The sequence below is a fragment of the Nanorana parkeri genome, unplaced genomic scaffold (genome assembly GCF_000935625.1).
Source record: "Nanorana parkeri isolate BGI_ZX_2015 unplaced genomic scaffold, ASM93562v1 scaffold1412, whole genome shotgun sequence".
NCBI classification, from domain to species: domain Eukaryota; kingdom Metazoa; phylum Chordata; class Amphibia; order Anura; family Dicroglossidae; genus Nanorana; species Nanorana parkeri.
In genome coordinates this window covers 257996-278544 of record NW_017307680.1, presented here as the reverse complement: position 1 = coordinate 278544, position 20549 = coordinate 257996, and the positions used below count along the sequence as shown (strand labels likewise).

Here is a 20549-nt window from a genome sequence, read left to right as displayed (position 1 = left end):
GTCTACCCGCTGAGAGGAGGTTGCCGCCTGTTGGTTTAACAAGGGGATGCCAAGTAGTTAAAGCCGTGAACACACACACTGGGGAGAACTTATCAAAACTGGAGCAGCTGCCCATGGCAACCAACCACCATCTGTCTGTCTCAGGTAAGATTTGAAAATGAGAGAGAAGCGGATTGGGTGCAGTGCAAATCTGCTCCACATTTTATAAATTCCCACCACTATACATATCTATCTATCCATACAGATAACAATATATGATTTAAAAAATATACACACACGCCAAAAGTATTGGGACGCCTGCCTTTACACGCACATGAACTTTAATGGCATCCCAGTCTCAGCTCGTAGGGTTCAATATTGAGTTGGCCCACCCTTTGCCGCTATAACAGCTTCAACTCTACTGGGAAGGCTGTCCACAAGGTTTAGTAGTGTGTCCATGGGAATGTTTGATCATTCTTCCAGAAGCAAGAAGCATATTTGTGAGGTCAGGTACTGATGTTGGAAGAGAAGGCCAGGCTTGCAGTCTCCGCTCTAATTCATCCCAAAGGTGTTCTATCGGGTTGAGGTCAGGACTCTGCCGGCCAGTCAAGTTCCTCCATCCCAAACTCGCTCATCCATGTCTTTATGGACCTTGCTTTGTGCACTGGTGCGCAGTCATGATGGTACAGGAAGGGGCCATCCCCAAACTGTTCCCACAATGTCGGGAGCACAAAATTGTCCAAAATGTCTTGGTATGCTGATGCCTTAAGAGTTTCCTTCACTGGAACTAAGGGGCCAAGCCCAACCCCTGAAAAACAACACACCATAATCCCCCCTCCATCAAACTTTACACTTGGCACAATGTAGTCAGGCAAGTACCATTCTCCTGGCAACCGCCAAACCCAGACACAGAAGCGTGATTCGTCACTCCAGAGAACACGTCTCCACTTCTCTAGAGTCCAGTAGCTTTGTGCATTACACCACTGCATCCAACGCTTTACATTGCACTTGGTGCTGGAAGACTTGGATGCAGCTGTTCGGCCATGGAAACCTCTACGCACTGTTTTGTGCCAATCTGAAGGCCACACAAATTTTGGAGGTCTGTAGCTATTGACTCTGCAGACAGTTGATGACTTCTGCGCACTTTAGCATGCACTGACCCCGCTCTGTCATTTTATGTGGCCTACCACTTTGTGGCAGAGTTGCTGTTGTTCCCAGTTGCTTCCACTTTGTTATAATGCCACCAACATTTGACCGTGGAATATTTAGTAGCAAGGAAATTTCACGGATGGACTTATTGCACATGTGGCAACCTATCACGGTACCACGCTTGAATTCACTGAGCTCCTGAGAGCGACCCAAATGTTTGTAGAAGCGTCTGCATGCCTTGGTGCTTGATTTTATACACCTGTGGCCATGGAGGTGATTGGAACACCTGAATCCAATGATTTGTAAAGGTGCCCATACACCTTACAACCATTGCAAGACTTTTGTCTTGCGATGGTTGTAAGCCAATTAAAAGCTCGTACGATCTGCCCATCTTGGACAGGCAGATCGTACTTGCGATCATTGAAAGCGGGGCGGGCTTCCGATGACCGCAATGCTGAACGGGCAGTGTGCGCGTGCGGCACGTTCCGCAGTTGTCGAACGAGCACGCCACTAACACGCCGACAATCGTACAATTCTCGACGGGGTTTCTAGCATGCTCCTTCGACAAAAGACGTGCGACCGTACAGTAGAAACAGTCGTAAGCCTTCCATACACCTTGCAATTATCGTACGATCGCGGGATTTGCCGCGATTAACGTACGATAATCACAAGGTGTATGGGCACCTTTCGGGTGTCCCAATACTTTTGGCAAGTGTGTGTGTACACACGCCGACAGCTCACAGCGCTCTCCTCCCGAAGCGCTTGGCTGCCTGTGACAGTTTCTCTCCTCCCCGCAGGGACACAGAGCACAGCCAAGCGGGGAGGAGAGAATAGGATGCACCGCTATATCGGAAAGACAATGGCACTTTCAATAGATATACAAACACACACACTAGGGATGCACCGACACCAAAAGGTCCCAAATACCCCTTCGCTACCAGTGACGTACATAGTATGGGCCAGTTTAAACAGACTCCTAGCAGCTAAAGCCGCTGGGACTCTACATTTGTAGAGATGGCGGCCTGCTTTACAATAGAAACGATTCTGGCAACTCGGCTGTCGCCAAATGGCTTCTAGAGCCTGGTAAACTAGCCGGCCCTCCCTCCCCCCTCAACGCGTTTCCCGGGCTCTGCTGGTCCTCCTGCGGGACCAGGTCCGGCATCTCGGGTGTCGCTGGGAATCTGGGGAGGAGAGCAGCGAACGTCCGTTCACCGATCTCCTCCCCGTTCTATGGTTACCGGGAGCAATGCAGATTGCATCACTTCCGGTCCCATAGCTGTCAGTGCTGGGCTCCTGAAGTTGAGCAATAAGCTAGTGAAGTGTTATCTGCACTTCAATAGCTTATTTAAAGTGGAAAGGTGACACTAGGGATCTTTCAGTCTCACCTTAAGAGTACCTGTCACGACCAATATGCTATCACATGGGGGAGCACCCCCCCCCCCCCCCATGTGATAGCAAGAAAAAAAAAACCCACTTTTAAAAAATATTAAATGAAATAAATGCAAAAATAATTTTAAAGTCCCCTGCGTCATAACCTAAACACGAGTTGGGTGCGAATATGTACCATGATCACGCTACACATGTTGGATATCGCCGCGCACGCAACAATTCTCAGGCCAATATTTATGCGCATCTAAGAACTGATGACCTGTAGGGTCTTTTAAGTCGTCTATGGACTTTTTGGGGTACTGAATTTTATCGCCGTTTCACAGAGGCACACCATTTTTAACCTGAGCTTGTTTGGTATCCATTTAACCTCATCTTTTAGATTATATAAAAGTGGGTATTTTTGGAGCACTAAATTTAACTTAAAGGAGAACTATGAGGTTAAGGTTTTTCCCCATAGTTCTCCTCAGGGTAACGGGAGGACACAAGTATACCGCGAGCCACTGCTTGCTGTATACTGAGACGCCGCAGCTGAAGCGGATCCCGACAATTATGTCTGGATCCGCCCAGCATCGTGAGTGACAGCTGGCTCTGCCTTTCTAGAGAGCCAGCTGTACCCGCCCTCTCCCCGTCCGATCCGCCAGTCAGCGCTGGCGGAGCGGGGAATCTAGCCCCTCCCCTGTCATGGCAGAGAGCTGTGACAGGATCGAGAGGTGAGTGAACACCGGTATGTGTTCGCTCACTTCTCGATCTCCTGAGCCCACCTGTACAGTCTCATTATCACAGGTCGGCTAGAACTATGAGGTGAGTGAAAAGCACTCACCTCATAGTTCCCCTTTAAAGTACATTTTTGGGTTTGATAATAAGTTGTGCTAATATTGTGGAACATAAAAATTTGCAACTGCCATTTTATTCTACAGGGTCTTGGCTTTCAGAAAATATATAATGTTTGGGGGTTTGAAGTAATTTTCAAGCCTAAAATGTGAATTATAACATGGGTGCAAAAACGGAAAAAAATGCCTTGTCATTAAGGGGTTAAGGAAGACACGACGCCCAGCTTCCCGGTTAGCCGTCTCCATGTTCCCTCATCGTTTGACTTTCAACTGCTGGGTTGCTAGCGTTTGTAAAAGACCACCCAAACCATATATTTTCTGAAAGCACAGGCCCCGTAGAATAAAAAGATGGTGCTACTAAATTTATAGGCCCTGCGATAATTACGCAAACAATCAAGGTGTTGCAATGGCCCAGTCAAAGTCCAGACCTCAACCCAATTGAAATTCTGTTGCAGGACCTTAAAGAGCTGCACATAAACAAATGCCCACAAACCTCAATGAACTGAAGCAATGTTGTAAAGAAGAATGGGCACACATTTTTCACACATGGCTTCTCCATTTTGTCTTTATGATTTAATAATGACACTGTAATATGTCATGTGTTGTTGGTCCTAATTTTAACACCTGCTGCTAAGGAGCAGATGAGTTTTAAAACCATAAAATTCAAAGAGGGTGTACTTTCTTTTACACACACAGATTTCTGATTAGAGATGAATGCATACATAAATTGAGAGCTGCTAATGCAGGGGTGCCCACAATTGTTTGGGTTAAGATCTACTATTCAAATGACGAGCTACATGAGATCTACCAACGGGAAAAAAACCTCCCTCGCTCTCTCCCCGTTAATCCTCCTGGCTGTCCCTCTCTTTCCTCGCTCTCTCCTGGCTGTCTTTCCTCGCTCTCTCTCTCCTGGCTGTCTCTCCTTGCTGTATTTTGCAAACAGTGCAGTGCAACAGGCTGTGGAAACTAATATTCTTTGATGCAATACATAGCACTTCAACCACCAGAAAGATGTTAGGGAAGCTTGGCTCAGCAGACTCAGGCTAATAGGTACCGTATTTTGCGGTCCATAAGACGCACCGGACCATAGGACGCAGGGAGGTCCGGCGCGCCTTATGGAGCACTCGACAGACTGTAGCTTCTGACACATCTTCTATGACAGAAACTGTGACAGAAGCTGCAGGTAGTGACCGCTGAGACAGGTGGCACTGTGATTACAGCGCCACGGTCTCAGTGATCACACAGAGCAGACGAAGAACGTCCGTTCTTCGTCTACTCTATGGTAATCTCGATCGCCGCCGCTCGGTTTAAATACGAGTCGGGATTCCCTCCATAAGACGCAGGCACATTTTCCCCCTCCTTTTGGGGGGAAAAAAAGTGCATCTTATGGAGTGAAAAATACGGTAATCATGTGTGCACAGCTAAATAAATATACCAAAATGGAATAAAGGCGCCACCATTCAACTGCTTAGAAGATGCATTTGCCAAAGCTTTTTTTTTTTTTTTTACACCCAAAAATAAATCCCACCCTCTACCAGTAGAAGGTTTCCGCTATCAAGCATCAATCCTCTATATCCTTTCAACTCTCTACCGGGTTACCTTTCGGCTACTGGAGTGCCGAGGATGTCAGATTTCTTAAAGTGGATCTTTACCCTGCTGGTTTCCCGGGCCAATCACAATCGAGCTGGCCAAACAAGGAGCCAACTTTCCAGGAAAGCAGGAAGCATGTCATTACATGCCGCCCGGCTTTCCGATTGCCCGGGAAGCCGGCTCCATGCCGGAGGAAGCACCAGTATCGGTACCCTGTATCGGCAAGTACCGAAAACAAAATATCGGTACTCGATATAGAAAAAAAACGGTATCGGTGCATCCCTACTCGGAAGGTTACATCAGCAGAGCATTGCTGGGAAATGTCATCTGTAATATCATGAGATGTCAGGCAAAGACATTTTCCTCTCCTAAGATGATGTGCATGGTGACATGTCCTAGTCACATGTGCCAGAGTTCCAGGAAGTAAAGGGAGATCTAATAACCTGCCCTTAGTTAACATGGCCACTGTCAGAAGACTGGGAAATAAAAGAGAAATAAGGTATGCAAAGGATACAAAGCCGGCAATTATCTAGAAGTATGTGTTTGTAGATTGTCATTACTAAACATTTCTATAGGTGTGTTTGTTGTTATTTTAATGATATGGGTAAAGGTCCGCTTTAAGCAGAACTAAAGTCTGCTATAATCACCTTCTCTCCAGTGAAGAGAGATGCAACACTAGTATGTTCACCCGGTCTTCTTCCGGGTTCTGCATCTTCGGCCATCTTATTGTCTGGCCCAGGATAATCTCTCACCGTTTTAAAGATGTTTACGTGCAGGAAGGTAACAAGCTTTTATTGCAAAAGAGATAGTATATCATAATTAGAATGGAGGAGACTTGCAAGAGATCACTGGTCAAATAATGAGCAGTCTAGTTCAAAGCTGTCAGACTATACACAAAATCAAGGTTTGTCACATCAACAACATTGGTTTACATCTACTTCAATGTAAGTAATCACTAAAATCTCATCTGCAATCTAAAGTCGATATAGAGTGGATACTATGAATACCAACACCATTAGTTCTAGTGAAGTGCTGTCAACCCTTTTATAAATTCTCTATATTTTGTAAACCAGAGGGACATTAATTTTCAGCACCAGTAGCTACACATCTTTCTATAAAAACCATTTAAATTTGAGAGCATTCATTTATTTAAAAAGCACCTGGACAGCTGTCCATATTCAATAAAAAAAATTCCAGGACACACGGTAGGCAATATACGATCACACTGTATTTCATTAAACAGAATTCTAGAATTTGCCCAAGATCATGTTAACGCATTTCACGGAAAGCATCCGTCTGTTGAAGACCTTAATAGTCAGCAATTCTCAGATTGTTGTGGTCAGATATCTTTGCACATGTCTGAGACAAAGAACATACTGCATGATAAGATGTCAAATGAAATCTGGCATAAATGCGTACGTAAAGTAGCTATACAAATACATCCTGCCTCAAATATTCTGTGCTGTACTTTAAACAAAGTGCAATATTCTGTAAAAATAAACTGTCCCCCAAAAGTAAGAAAGATTATAAAAAGAAAAGGGGAAGGCGCCTTTCCTACTTTTGGGAGACAGATTATTCATTTTACACTTTGTAAGCATTTCACGGGCATTTGAGGCACAATATATTTGGATACCTACTTGTGCACTGCAGCCACTGTACGCAAAATGCGTCTCTCAGATCTTGGGCAAATACTAGCATTATATGCAATGAATCCCAAATTGCAATATTCAATCTCTGACCACATGTACTGGAATTGTGAACTGAATATGGACGGCTGTCAGAATGTTTAACAAATATTGCCATCAATAAATATTTGTTTCCTCTGAAAATGATTTGTACCGTTTTTTTAATGTTCAAAATTAAAGTCCCACTGATTTACATAATATATAGAATCTCATAATCTTCAAGATGTTAAAGTAGAACTGTAGACACAGCTCTCGCTATACTTCCATCATGCTCTAGATATGACAGCTGTAGGTCTCAGACTGCAGCGCTAATGCTGTTTCCCACCCCCACTCCCATTGGCCATTCACAAAACACCACGATTTTTGTTAAAGAACAAGGGTATAGGGGGTTGGAAAATGACAGTAGGCCTGCCATCCTCATATCCTGAGCAGGCCAAAAGTATAGCGGGAGCTGTGCTATCCAGCATAATGAAAGTAGTCATTTGTAAAGTACAGCGCAGCTGTACTTGGACTTTAGTTGGACTTGGACTTTAAGGTTCCATTGTCTGGAGTTGGACTTTAAGGTTCCATTCACACATGACGTTTGTGGTTTCCACACAGCACGAAAATGTGCAAATTTTAACATACGCAGATTCTGCAGATTTGCAGCTACTATTATAGCCGAAACACGCAGAATCCGCCCAGCATATAGCACTTGGACTTTTTGCGCGACGCATGTTTTCATACTGCACAGACGTCACGCAGCTGTAAACAAGATACATTACAAGGTATTAGTTTTAACGTTAGTGCGTTTCGCGCAGAAAACAGCTGTGTGAACGGAGCCATAGCTGAACTAAATTCTTGCTGCCAGTGGGGTGGGGGGCTTGGAATGGTCAGGGGTCTCCTCCATCGATGGTAGGTCCGTCCAGCTGCTTGACTGCCATGATCTTCCTCACCACTTCTCTTAGATCATCGGGCAGGCAGTGATGATGTAACTCCTATGTGCAGACATTGCATCGCTCTGGCACCCAACTCCATTCTTGACTTGCCAACAATGAGCCAGGATGTACAAGGCACAATGCATGCGATAAACAATCAAAAACTGCTAAGAACATGTGTGGCATTGGAAAGAGACTTTGAATGTTTCTTCTGCTGAAAAAAAAACTAGCAATTTTTTTTACGCAGGAATTTACTACCAATTCAAAGTGACTGTCAGATTTAAAAATAAAAAAATAATTATTCAGAAAAATCACTGTAGTAGAAGAGCTTTTAGAATCACCTCTCTGGTAGTCTGTGCCTTCCACCGCCTTTGTAAGACACTTAGGCCCCGTTCACACTGAGCGATTTATCACGGATGAATGCTAGCGTCCCCCACCTAACTCTATGGTTCCGTCCTCAGACCCCCCCCTGAAACGAAGGAATGCTAGTGTCCCCATTGCATTCTGTGGTTCCATCCTCAGACCCCCTCCAGAAACGGAGGAATGCTAGTGTCCCCCACCTAACTCTATGGATTCGTCCTCAGACCCCCCCCTGAAACGGAGGAATGATAGTGTCCCCATTGCATTCTGTGGTTCCATCCTTAGACCCCCCTGGAATGGAGGAATGCTAGTGTCCCCCATTGCATTCTGTGGTTCCATCCTTAGACCCCCCTGGAATGGAGGAATGCTAGTGTCCCACACTGCATTCTGTTCTTGCATACGCAGACCCCCCCCGGAACAGAGAAATGCTAGTGTCCCCCACCTAACTCTGTGGTTCCATCCTCAGACCCCCAAGTCACAAAAGGGCACAAGGTCAGAGGATAAAACCACAGCATGCAGTAGGAAACAAAGGCATCTGACACTTCCGTCATTAGGAGGCTGCAGTTGGAATAAAGGGAATATCAGACACTGACAACCAGTGGGCCACTATAAAAATTATTCTATTGCAGAGCCTTTCATCTTCATTTTTTCACCTAACAGATTTGCTTTAATGTCAAAAGTAGTTTAAGATTTTTAAATCTGCAGTTTTCCTTAACATAATGCCTGGTGATCCTGCCAGGAGGCTACAAGTGACCATGCCTACACACATAACTGGAGTGCATGCATGTAGACCGGAAGAGGCTGTAAAGAGCTTGCGGGAGATCAAAAGGGCTGACATGAAACAAAGGGATGTAAAGACATGCAAGACAGTTCAATCACACTACAAATATTTTTTTTCAATTTACTAAGCCTTTACAAATACCTTTGTATAGATGCAGAGAACCACATTCACCTACATTTCCTCTATGCCTGTGTCCACATTTCATTCTACCATCCTAATCTCTTTCACTATAGTCACACATGCAGAAGCACTGTGCTCAGAAACTAATACATTGTTTTTTTCACTACTTCCTCACAGCTCCACACCTCCTCCCTAATGTCCTGCCAATATCTCTACATTGCAAGCCCAGCTGCATGTGGTGCAAGGCATTGTGGGAGATGACCGACACTGAGATGACCCAAAAGACAAATCAGAAGCTGCTACTCAGAAGAGGGAGGGATATGCAGTGGTTTTAAAAGAAAATATTTGGGTGCATAAAAACAAAGCCTTTTAATTATCTCACGCTTGTTCTCAACATTAAATGTGACACATATGCATTTAAATTTCCAAACTAAAAGGGGTTTTTTGTTTTTTTAAGATTTAGATAGAGTGGTGAAGGGTTAGAACCACAGTCAGATTTTTATTGCTGCCTGTGTCGACATTAGGGAGATTCACATTGTCTGTCCGGATCACCAATGTCCCTGGTAATAAAAGGGGGAGTAAATCCAAAATTCTGACTTGCCACCAGAACAGGAAACGAAAGAAATCATCCAATTGGAACACCTGTTCCCATGACAACTGCCTTAGAGGAGATGTTTCTCACTTTGGGAAAATATCCTCTTATTTCCTCTTAAAAGTCTACAGAACAGGAAATAAAGGGAAAACTCCTTAATAAAGACACAGATGGCAAAAGTAAACTTAAAAGAGGTAATAAAAAAAAAGTTATGGCTTTAGTATTCTATAAATGAGCCCCATGGACTCACCTAGATATCAGGAAAACACACATTCCATCAAACAAAAACTCATCACAATTAACTGGTAAAGAAATGTGCAGAAGCCCAGCTTTGTTTTCTCCTCCATCATTTCAGCAACTGCAGAACGATTTCTTTGCCACACAGCCTACAGACTAGGAGCTGACAAGACACTTGCATGACAATTCAGCCCTCTCCCTACCTTTGTACAGATTGGTGACAGCTGTAGCAGCGTTCTGGAAAGGGGCCCACAGTGACATTCCTTGTTGCTGGCAAACGCGATCTGCAAAGGAGAAACAAGGAACTGGATGTAAATACAAACAGAAGCACACAGACCTCTCCGCCGGCTCAATCGGCCATATTTGCTTGGCTTCGCCATTTTGATCAGACCCTGCGTTCCGATCCCGTAAATAAACGGCTGCCGATTAGTCACAATAAAAAAGCTGGAGCGCCATTTTGTTTTCAGCTGAACACCCCCTAATCCCCCTTCCTTCCGCCGCGGAGCAGATTGTTACGGGCTCCTTCCGGCCGTTAAGGACGAGAGTAAACACAGCTGTCATGTTCGATGGGTGTCCCTGGTGGGTGATCGGGGCACACAGCACGCTAAAAGGAAATGCGGGCAGTAAATGGCACCCGCAGGCGTGTCCCCCAATAACAAACATGTCCCACAGCCGGCTGTATACGCCTGGCTTTGTAGATTCGCACTTTGTCCGCCTCGGAACACACACATATGAAGCGCAGTAACAAACGAAGGCTGTTCCCAATGGCAACGACGCTCCTTAGTAGTTGCTACGGGAGACATCGCTGGCTTTCATAAATCGAGGGTCAGAGGGCGGGGCTAAGTGCAGCTACTTCGGTACGGTCCTTCCGCCATTTTGTTTTTTTTCCGGTTCGGTCGTTGTCTGAGGGGAAGCGGGCACCCATCCCCTCCACCCTCATTCCCACACCCCCAAACGATTCTGACCTTTGTAAAGCTGAGCCACGGCCGTGGCTGAGTTCTGGAAGAGATGCCACAGCTTCTGCTGACTCTGCTCGGCCTCTTCCTCTAGGGGCTCCTCTTGTTCGGCCTCAGCCAGACACTGCCGCTCCCATTTAGAAAACCAATGTTCCGGTCCGTGTTCCTGAATCTCTGCCTCACCCTCTTCTTTTTTGTCCTCCATTCTTCTCCAGTCGGGTTCTTTCCTCCCTCCGCTTGTCCACTTGGAGGCCTCCCCTCCTCCCTGATTAAATCCTAGTTCCGTACTTGCGCTATGCGTATCAATGCTCCTATGGAGGCCCCACAAAAAGCCAGCCTGTATCACGTCCGAAAGACAGTTGCTCCGGTCCAATCCGGTCAACTACTTCACCCCCATGGTTCCTCCATTCTGCTTCTAAACAAACTGCATCTCTGACGCCACTGCCCTGACGCTAATTGCTAGCTCGGCGAAACTTGCTAGCAGGCCGACACCACCTACTACCGCTCAGCTTCCGAGGGAGCCGCCCAGCCGCCGCTTTGGGCTGCTGGCATTTGTCATCGTGACCCTGCGAACTCTTGTTCTCGATCACTATTGGCCATTGGCGCTGTAACTCAAGAACGTCATACTTTGTGGTTTGTAGCGCAAGTTTGGTTGGCACGCGCGGAGAACACATGTAATGCGCACGCGCGGGGGCTGATACAGTATGGTGGTGTTCTGGATTGTGTTTATTCGTCAGAACTGTAATAGTCAAATACATATTCTTCGTTTAGGTTGCTTTATAATAGTGCAGATATTTTGACAACACAATGTGATTACTAATATTACTTTTTCCACATGTGTTTTATTTGAGTAGAAAGTAGTATACAAATATATACACAGATTATGAAGATTAGCATTAAATCACAAAAATAAATATTTTCAAAATCATCAGTTTAGGCATTATTATTATTATACAGGATATAGATAGCGCCAACAGTTTGTGCAGCGCTTTACAATATAAGGAAGACATTACAATCACAATTCAAGACAAGATGGTAAGGAGGGCCCAGGCCATGAGGGCTTACAATCTAAAAGGGAGGGACAAGTGATACTTGAGGAGGTAGCTGTGTGGGGATGAATTGTTTGAGAATGTGATGGTTGAGTGGTTAGCTTGAGGTGGGATAGGCTTCCCTGAAGAGGTGAGTCTTAAGGGATCGCCGAAAGGCAGCCAGAGTGGGAGATAGATGGACAGGTTAGGATAAAGAGTTGCAGAGGATGGAAGAGACTCTAGAGAAGTTCTGGAGGCGAGCATGGGAGGAGTTGACGAGGGAGCTGGAAAGCAGGAGGTGTTTGGAAGAGCGGAGGGGACGGTTAGGGTGATACTTTGAAGTATAGCCGTGGGCAGAGTTGTGGATGGCTTTGTAAGTCGTTAATACCGTGTTTCCCCAAAAATAAGACACTGTTATTTTTTTTTTTTAAATGTACAACAATCCACACTTATTCATCTACAAAAATATGTTGATCAGGGCAATCAGGGGTGCCGTACCTTTCCAAGAGCAATTTGCTAACCAATCGCTGGCCAGAATGAGCGAAGCGCACTTTCACTATCGATTCCTCACAGGCGGAGTGCATTGGTATCACTCCGCCTGTGACAGGAGCCGGCGCTATAGAGGAGGCATCGGCTTATGCAGCTCTGCTCCCTCCGCTGCCGCCTCGCTTCCTCTAGCGCTGGCTTCGTTGGCACCGCCGATTCTCTCCCGCCTCTCCTGTGACTCTTCAAGTTCCCCCTTATGCCGACCCTGGGAATGGTCACAACTAGGTCTTATTTTTGGGGTAGGTCTTATATTTTAGCAATTCCCAAAAATAGTACTAGGTCTTATTTTCGGGGTAGGTCTTATTTTCGGGGAAACACGGTATTTATTATTGTATCATTAGGGCTATTGAAAGCCAGTGCAGGGATTGGCAGAGGGGGGGTTGCAGACACTGAGCGGTTAGTTAAGTGGATGAGTCCAGCAGCTGCATTCATGATATACTGAAGGGGGGAATAGCCTGTGTAGAGGTAGGCCAATGAGGAGGGAGTTGCAATAGTTAAGACGAGAGATAACAAGTGAGTGAATGAGTAATTAGCCTAATTCATTATACCTCCACCTCTTCGAACCATACCTTGTTTCTGTCTACGGGCGCAGAAAAAGTTACAGTAGGTACTATAGAACATAAACTAGCCGCCTACGCGGATTATATTCTTTTTTTTTATTCAACAACCTTAGATTTCGCTCCCATCACTGCTACAAGAATTTCAATCCTTTAGTCAAATATCAAATTTTAAAATTAACCTGTCAAAATCTGAAATCCTAAATATCTCTACACCAGTCCATATTGCTTCCGCCCTGAAAGAAACACTGCTTTTTGGTTGGCGGAGTCATACAATGCAATATCTAGGTAGTTTCCTTACTTCTAGAACTGCAGAGTTATTTACAGCTAACTATATGACCTAATTAAATAACGTTAGAAAAGATCTAAATTATATATCTCTTTAACGGGACGGATAAATGTTATTAAGATGACTATACTACCACGGATACTATATATACTCCAAACGATACCTATCACTTTGCCCAGTTATTTTTTACATACTTTCAAGTCGGTTGTCGGTCGCTATATCTGGAAACGGTCTTCCGCTAGGATCTCATACGGAGTCCTTAGGAGGACCCGAGGCCAGGGAGGTTTAGCACTACCAGATTTTAAATGTTATTACCAGGCTGTTGCACTTAATAGAATGCTGGACCTACATTACCACACTAAAACTAAAAAAATGGGTTGAACTAGAGAACGCACTTGCTGCTCAAACTATATGAACTATTTGTTGGATACCACAGGAATATCGGAAATTACACCCTTTAATATCACCTCTCACTCGTCACACTTTATTTATATGGAATTCACTATATGCCCGGCTGATAGGCCAATATAATTCACCTATAATGCCAGTGAATGATCACTTATTCTTCCCACCGGGACTACACAATACAGGTTATCTTAAATGGATGACACACTCCACTTTAAAACTTTTTCAAGTATGTGACGGAAACAGGTCACGCTCACTAGAGTCTCTTAGAGGACAATGGGGGACTTATCCAATAGACACGTGGAGACATAGACAACTATCCCATTTTATTTCGTCACTCACAAGACCACTACGTACAATTTTGGAGCTTACACCTTTGGAAAAACTATTTTCTTTACTTGACCCCCCATGCCACGGTATATCCCAACTTTATAGGATTCTATTAGAATGCCAATCTAACTATTTTCCAGCATACCTGGAACAATGGGAGCAGGAGTTAGAGACCACCTGGACGGACGTACAGAAACAAAAAATAATTAGCCTCAACTTTAATACATCGATCAGCACCCTAGTGACAGACACAATGTTCCAATTCGTAGCAAGATGGTATTATACACCGGAACGAATACATAAGATGTACTAAATCGGAGCTCTGCTGGAGAAACTGTGGCCAAACCGGTACTTATATCCATATATGGTGGAACTGCCCTATAATTCAATCATATTGGGCTTAGATAGTAGAACAGATTGAAAGGATTACCACTATTGTTGTACCAATGGAACCGTCGAATTGTCTCCTACATCTTATGGATATTCCGACCGCGGTCTACAAACGATCGCTGGTACCGATATTATTGAATGCGGCAAAGACCTTAATACTGGAACAAAAATACTATTCCAACTATGAGAGACTGGTATAAAAGAGTAGATTACTACAGAGTAATGGAGGAACTGACGTCTCTACAGAGGGACACTTTTGAAAAATTTGAGTCAAGATGGCAACCGTGGAATAACTTCATACGAACATCTGGAACCCATAGGACACAGGACGGAACTGTTACATGTTAATGCCATCTAACAAATAACAGAAGGGATAGTGTGCCATGACAGGACAGAATAGGAGTACTCAGAGTCAGGAAAAAAATAAATTTAAAATTGAAGGTTAAGGCACTTGCAAGGGACTTAAGATAGGAGTACCGGACTCCCAATTCCCCCTCCTCTCCCCCACTTGTCCCTCTTTTCTTTTTCTTTCTCTTTTTCTTTCTTTTTTGTAACGTCTTGGTTAACCTGTATTACATGGTACCCGCTAGCGACATTTCTGCCTACATAAGGTACATGAATAGCTGACCCTCCTCTCTACATTTTGAAATGTTGAAGGGAAGGGATATGGAAATGACGATAGCGTGGCTGTACTATTTGTATGTCTTAAATTTGTTTATTGAAGAAAATTAATAAAAACTGAATATTAAAAAAAGACGAGAGATAACAAGTGAGTGAATGAGTAATAATAATTATTATGTATGATATTAATTCAAATATTAGGATAATTTATTCTGAAATTTTTTTTATTGGTATAATAAAATCTATTACCTGTAACAGCGCATTACAGCAAATAAAAAAATGAATCTAAATGGCAGTTTTCTGCAATAAAATAGCTTTTATACTCACTTTCTAGCAGTCTATAAGCTCAATTCACAAAGTTAACAGACCAGGATAAGGATACTTATATACAAAAACTGATGGTTATTTTCAGCTAAAGCCAATGAGATGTAAAATTGATAGTCACATTGCTAAAAATAAAGCTCTATATCCATTAAAGCTTTGTGTCTCTTACCTTTTCTCCAATCCAGTGCGGCAAATTCTGCCAGACTCTTCAACATTCTATACTCCGGGAGTGTCCACTGCCCGTGTCCGCTGCCACACGCTGATTCCAATGCCCGCGTCTGCTGCCACACGCTTATTCCAATGCCTGTGTCCCCTGCCACACACTGTGTATGTAACCTTCCTTACATTGTCGCCCTGATGAAGGGATCCTGTGCGGTCCCAAAACGTTGCTATTTGGTACATGACAATTCACGATTGGTCCGATTAAATGGACATCAAAGATATTTATTGAGTGCTGTTGATTTCTGCTTTCCACTGTTGCACGGTGCCACGTGTGTTGCACGTGATTGTCACTGCGAGCACCACTACAAGTACTTGGGTCAGGAGCGCTGTGAGGAGTGCAGAGGGACTTACTACTTTCTACCCTGCCACACACTGACTCCAAGGCCCGTGTCCACTGCCACACGCTGATTTTAATGCCCGCGTCCGCTGTCACACGCCGACTCCAACGCCCATGTCCCCTGCCACACACTGATTCCAATGCCCGTGTCCCCTGCCACACACTGATTCCAATGCCAGTGTCCCCTGCCACACGCTGATTTCAATGCCCGTGTCCCCTGCCACACGCTGATTCCAATGCCTGCGTCCCTTGCCACACGCTGATTCCAATGCCTGCATCTCCTGCCACACGCTGATTCCAATGCCTGCGTCCGCTGCCACATGCTTATTCCAATTCCTGTGTCCACTGGTACACTGTGTGTGGCTAGTCGGGGATGACAGGGGAACTGGAAACAGTATTTAGGTGGCAGGGCAGCAAGCAACATGTTTCAAGGGTAACCCTCTTTCTCAAGCCAAGTTCACTTGGCCTGTGTCTGCTGGCACACAGTGATTCTGGTTCCTGTGTCTGCTGCAATACACTAATTCCAATGCCTGTGTCTGCTGCCACACGCTGATTCCAAGGCCTGTACCTGCTGCCACACACTGGTTCCAATGCCTGTGTCCACTGGTACACACTGATTTTGATGGCTATGTCTGCTGTCACACTTATACAAATGCCTGTGTCTGCTGCCACACACCAATATCAATGCCTGTGTCTGCTGCCACAAGCTGATTCCAAGGCCTGTGTCCACTGCCACATGCTGATTCCAATGTCTGTGCCTGCTGCCACCCGCTGATTCCAATGCCTGTGTCTGCTGCCACACAAACTGTATCCGAAGCCTGCGTCTGCTGCCAAACACTGATTCCAATGCCTGTGCCTGCTGCCATACACCAATTCCTATAACAATGTACACTGAGTGGACAGATTATTATGATCACCTGACGTTTGTAGGCAAATTAGCTATAATTTTGCGCTGAAGTTGCTAGAGGGCCAGACCATTATAAATAGGGAAGTAGGTTGTTTACTACGACAGTAGAAGTGATTTTTTCTGAAGATATGTGTAAACAACACGATTTAACAGCCTTTGAATGTCGGGTCATTGTTGGTGCTCGAAGCCATGGAGCTTTTTAATCACCTTTTTATTTTTTTAATTTAATTATTTCATATCATTTAAAAAAAAAAATTTTTTATCAATTACATTTTTTTCCCACCTAACTTTATTGCTATCACACAGGAGAAAACAAGCCCCATGTGTGATAGCAATTGGAGGTGACAGGTTCTCTTTATTGACTCTGTCACCCAGCACTGTGCTGGAACTCCTGTGACAGGTGAGAGAGGAAGATCACAGCTCTCCCCTCTCACTGTCTACTGTCTACACGGAGCAGCAGGGTTACTTTTAACTCTGCTGCTCTGCTTACTGCAGTGAGAGACTCTGCGGCGGAGGACGGAACCAGAGGAGAGAGGTAAGTGCAGGGGGGAGGGGAGGAGGCTGCACACTGTTTACATGTGATCTCAGCGGCATCGCCGAGTTCACATGTAAACGAAAAATCGTCTGCCTCACTCTACATTTAGTCCTGCTTGTACAAAGCAGGACTGAATGTAGAGAGGGCAACTTCCCCACAAGGACACCCCTGCCGCCCCTCTGCGTCCTCCTGCCCCAAGGCCGGGCCTCGGTGGCCTTCTGGGGAATCCGAAGGCCTGTTCGAACACCTTTGCTGTCTGCAGTTAACAAGATAAAACGTCTCCAATCCGCACAGGAACACAAGGATTGGACAGTCGAGCATTGGAAAAAAAGTCATGTGGTCCGATTAATCATGTTTCCAGTTGCATCATGCAGAGTGAGAATTTGGTGGGAACAGCATGAAAGCATACACCCCACATGCATGAGTACAAACCTTCAAGCTGGTGGGGGCAGTGTTATGGTTCGGGGCATATTTTCCTGGCATGATTTGGGTCCTTTATTTCGTGTGGAACAACGTCTGAATAGTACAACATACCAAAGTATCGTTGCTGATCAAGTTCATCCTATCATGTTGATGGCATATCCCGATGGAGATGGCTTCTTCCAACAAGACATGGCGCCATGCCACCGTGCTCGTATTGTGCAGGAGTGGTTTCAAGAACATGAGGGAGACTTTACCTTGCTTAGGTGGCCCCCACAATCACCAGATCTCAATCCAATTGAGCATTTGTGGGACGAAGTTGAAAGAGCCATCAGGCAGCTTTTTCCACAACCATCAAATCTCACAGAACTGGACAGTGCTATTCATCAGGCATAGTGTCAGATTCCTCGCATCACCTTTCAACATCTCGTGGAGTCAATGCCAAGGAGAATCGCCGCAGTATTGAAGGCAAAAGGTGGCCCAACGAAGTACTGATGGGGTGGTCATAATAATCTGGCCACTCAGCCAGAGCGCACTCTGGTGACCCACCCACTGGCCGCCAAAGTGAAAAGATTAGTTTGTAACACTGATGTAGAAAGGAAGCCGGCAGCCATACGATTCTGTGTTGGATGGCTATTCGGGGCTGATGGGGGGACTGGAAACGGTATTTGGGAGGCGGGGCAGCAGGCAATGATTTTTGAGGTTAACCCTCTTTCTCAAGCCAACCCAGATAGCAAGGATAACTTGCTACAAACTTGTGGCGGGGTGAAATTGTAATTTTGTTAACTTGCTGCACATATTCCTGGCAAGTTGTAGACTTGCAGAACACTCGCAGCACAAGTTCTAGTTGACACTTTTTGAATTTGTCGCAAATTTGCTTGGCAAGTCTACAGCAAGAGTCCTGCAGGTCTAAGCAAGAGCTCTGCAAGCTCGCTGGTCTGGAGACTTGCAATGCAGACTTGCTGTAATTGTGCAACAAAATTGTGAAGCTTGGCAAGTCTGCAATAGTTTAGCAAGTCATTTTCAAACTTGCAGCACAATTTCTTGCTATCTGGGAAGTTCACTTGTCGGGGATGACAAGTGACGGTGTTAGTAACACTGATGTGAAAGGGAAGCCAGCAGCCATTCAATCCTGTGTTGGATGGCTAGTCGGGGATGACAGGGGGACCGGAAACGGTATTTAGGTGGCAGGGCAGCAGGCAACATGTTTTGAGGGTAACCCTCTTTCTCAAGCCAAGTTCACTTGGCCTGTGTCTGCTGGCACACAGTGATTCTGGTTCCTGTGTCTGCTGCAATACACTAATTCCAATGCCTGTGTCTGCTGCCACACGCTGATTCCAATGCTTGTGCCTGCTGCCACATGCGGATTCCAATACCTGTGCCCACTGCCACACACTGATTACAATGCCTGTGTCCCCTGCCACACACTGACATCAATGCCTGTGTCTGGCACACACACTTTTGGATGGCTCTGTCTGCTGTCACACCGATACCAATGTCTGTGTCCGCTGCCACATGCTGATTCCAATGCCTGTGCCTGCTGCCACCCACTGATTCCAATGAGTGCCTGCTGCCACACACTGTTTCTGATGCCTGCATCTGCAGCCACACACTGTATCCAATGCCTATGTTCACTGCCACACATTGATTCCAATGCCTGCGTCTAATGGAACACACTGATTTTGATGGTTGTGTCTACTGTCACACTTATTCCAATGCCTGTGTCTGCTGCCACACGCTGATTCCAAAGCCTGTGTCCGCTGCCACAATCTGATTCCAATGCTTGTGCCTGCTGCCACAATCTGATTCCAATGCTTGTGCCTGCTGCCGCACGCTGATTCCAATGCTTGTGCCTGCTGCCGCACGCTGGTTCATAAACACATAGTATTTGAGGTTGAATAAAGACACAGGTCCATCGTGTACACAGGTCCATCGAGTACACAGGTCCATCGATTCCAATGCCTGTGTCTGCTGCCACACACTGATTCCAATGCCTTTGTCCGCTGCCACAAGCTGATTCCAATGCAAGGCTGCATCATTATAAAGACATACCTGACCACATTGCACATCAGGTGCATTGTGACCAAGCATATCTCAGCTTTCACAGGAGAGCCAGCACAGTGCTGTGTTAAAACTCCTGTATTGGAGGTACCAGTTTCAATAAAGAGAACCTATCATGCATCTGGGACCCAGGTGACTGCCCTGCACGATACTTCCAGCAATGCATTCTGTGTGCCCGCACCACAATAGTCACACCATGGGGGGCAAGGATCCCCCCTTTAGTTTGGCATACACCTTAACATCAGCAGCTGGCAAATCAAAAAATACCTTTGGGGCTCCCTGGACATGAATGGAGTAACCCACTGGTCCGGTGGCCACCCTTCTCTCTCTGCTGTACGCTCGAAGGTGGTAAGGAATGCTTCCACATTATCGTGGGAAGTTAGCTTTTGTAAAACATTGCTGGCTCTTACTGGTATGGGGTTGTTTGGGTCAACAGATGCTTTTAAAGGATCTGCCAGAGCAGCCAGCACCGACTACCTTTGGGCCTCAAGCTGTGCTGCCTGGGCCTGCTGTGCCTAAATCAACAGGGCCAATGTCTGTTCCTGGTGGACCTATACCTCCTCATGGTGGCTGTTACCTTCTGTGGAGGCCTGGACAAGGGCCTTTACCACTTCCTCTATTTCCTTCTGAGTAGATTGCAGCATCTGTGCAACTTTAATCCAGGACATACAAAAACATGTCTCTTTAAATTGTCTGCAAGCACAGCTTTTTTTCTGGCTATGCATGCTACCTCCACCAGATGTAATATTCAGGGAGGTTGTGATCAATAGCCAGCAGTGTCTTGAACAGCCTTCATTTTGTCAAAATGGTCAAACAAAAACAGCTTATCTTCAATAAAACAACAAACAAATAGCACTTCTCTGTAGTACAAATTAATCAGTGGCTCACCACCTCAGTAAGTTTGTCCCACAGTGGGGTTGGTGTCCCAGGCTGGCTCCAGGAGGTTGCAACACAGGCACAGACACCCAGTTTTATCATCCCCTTAAAAGGAC

General features: G+C 45.4%; 1 protein-coding gene across 1 annotated transcript in view; it reads right to left on the bottom strand.

Moving 5' to 3' along the window:
- CUNH16orf72 (chromosome unknown C16orf72 homolog) overlaps positions 1-11110 on the bottom strand; it is a 29517-nt gene extending 18407 nt beyond the window's left edge. Inside the window, exons 1-2 of the mRNA XM_018569851.1 lie at positions 10595-11110; positions 9833-9913 (exon numbers count right to left, since the gene is read on the bottom strand). Of these exons, the coding sequence (XP_018425353.1) occupies positions 9833-9913; positions 10595-10790 (277 nt within the window). The 5' untranslated portion in view covers positions 10791-11110. The remainder of the gene's footprint in view (positions 1-9832; positions 9914-10594) is intronic.
- Between the last annotated feature and the right edge of the window lie 9439 nt (positions 11111-20549).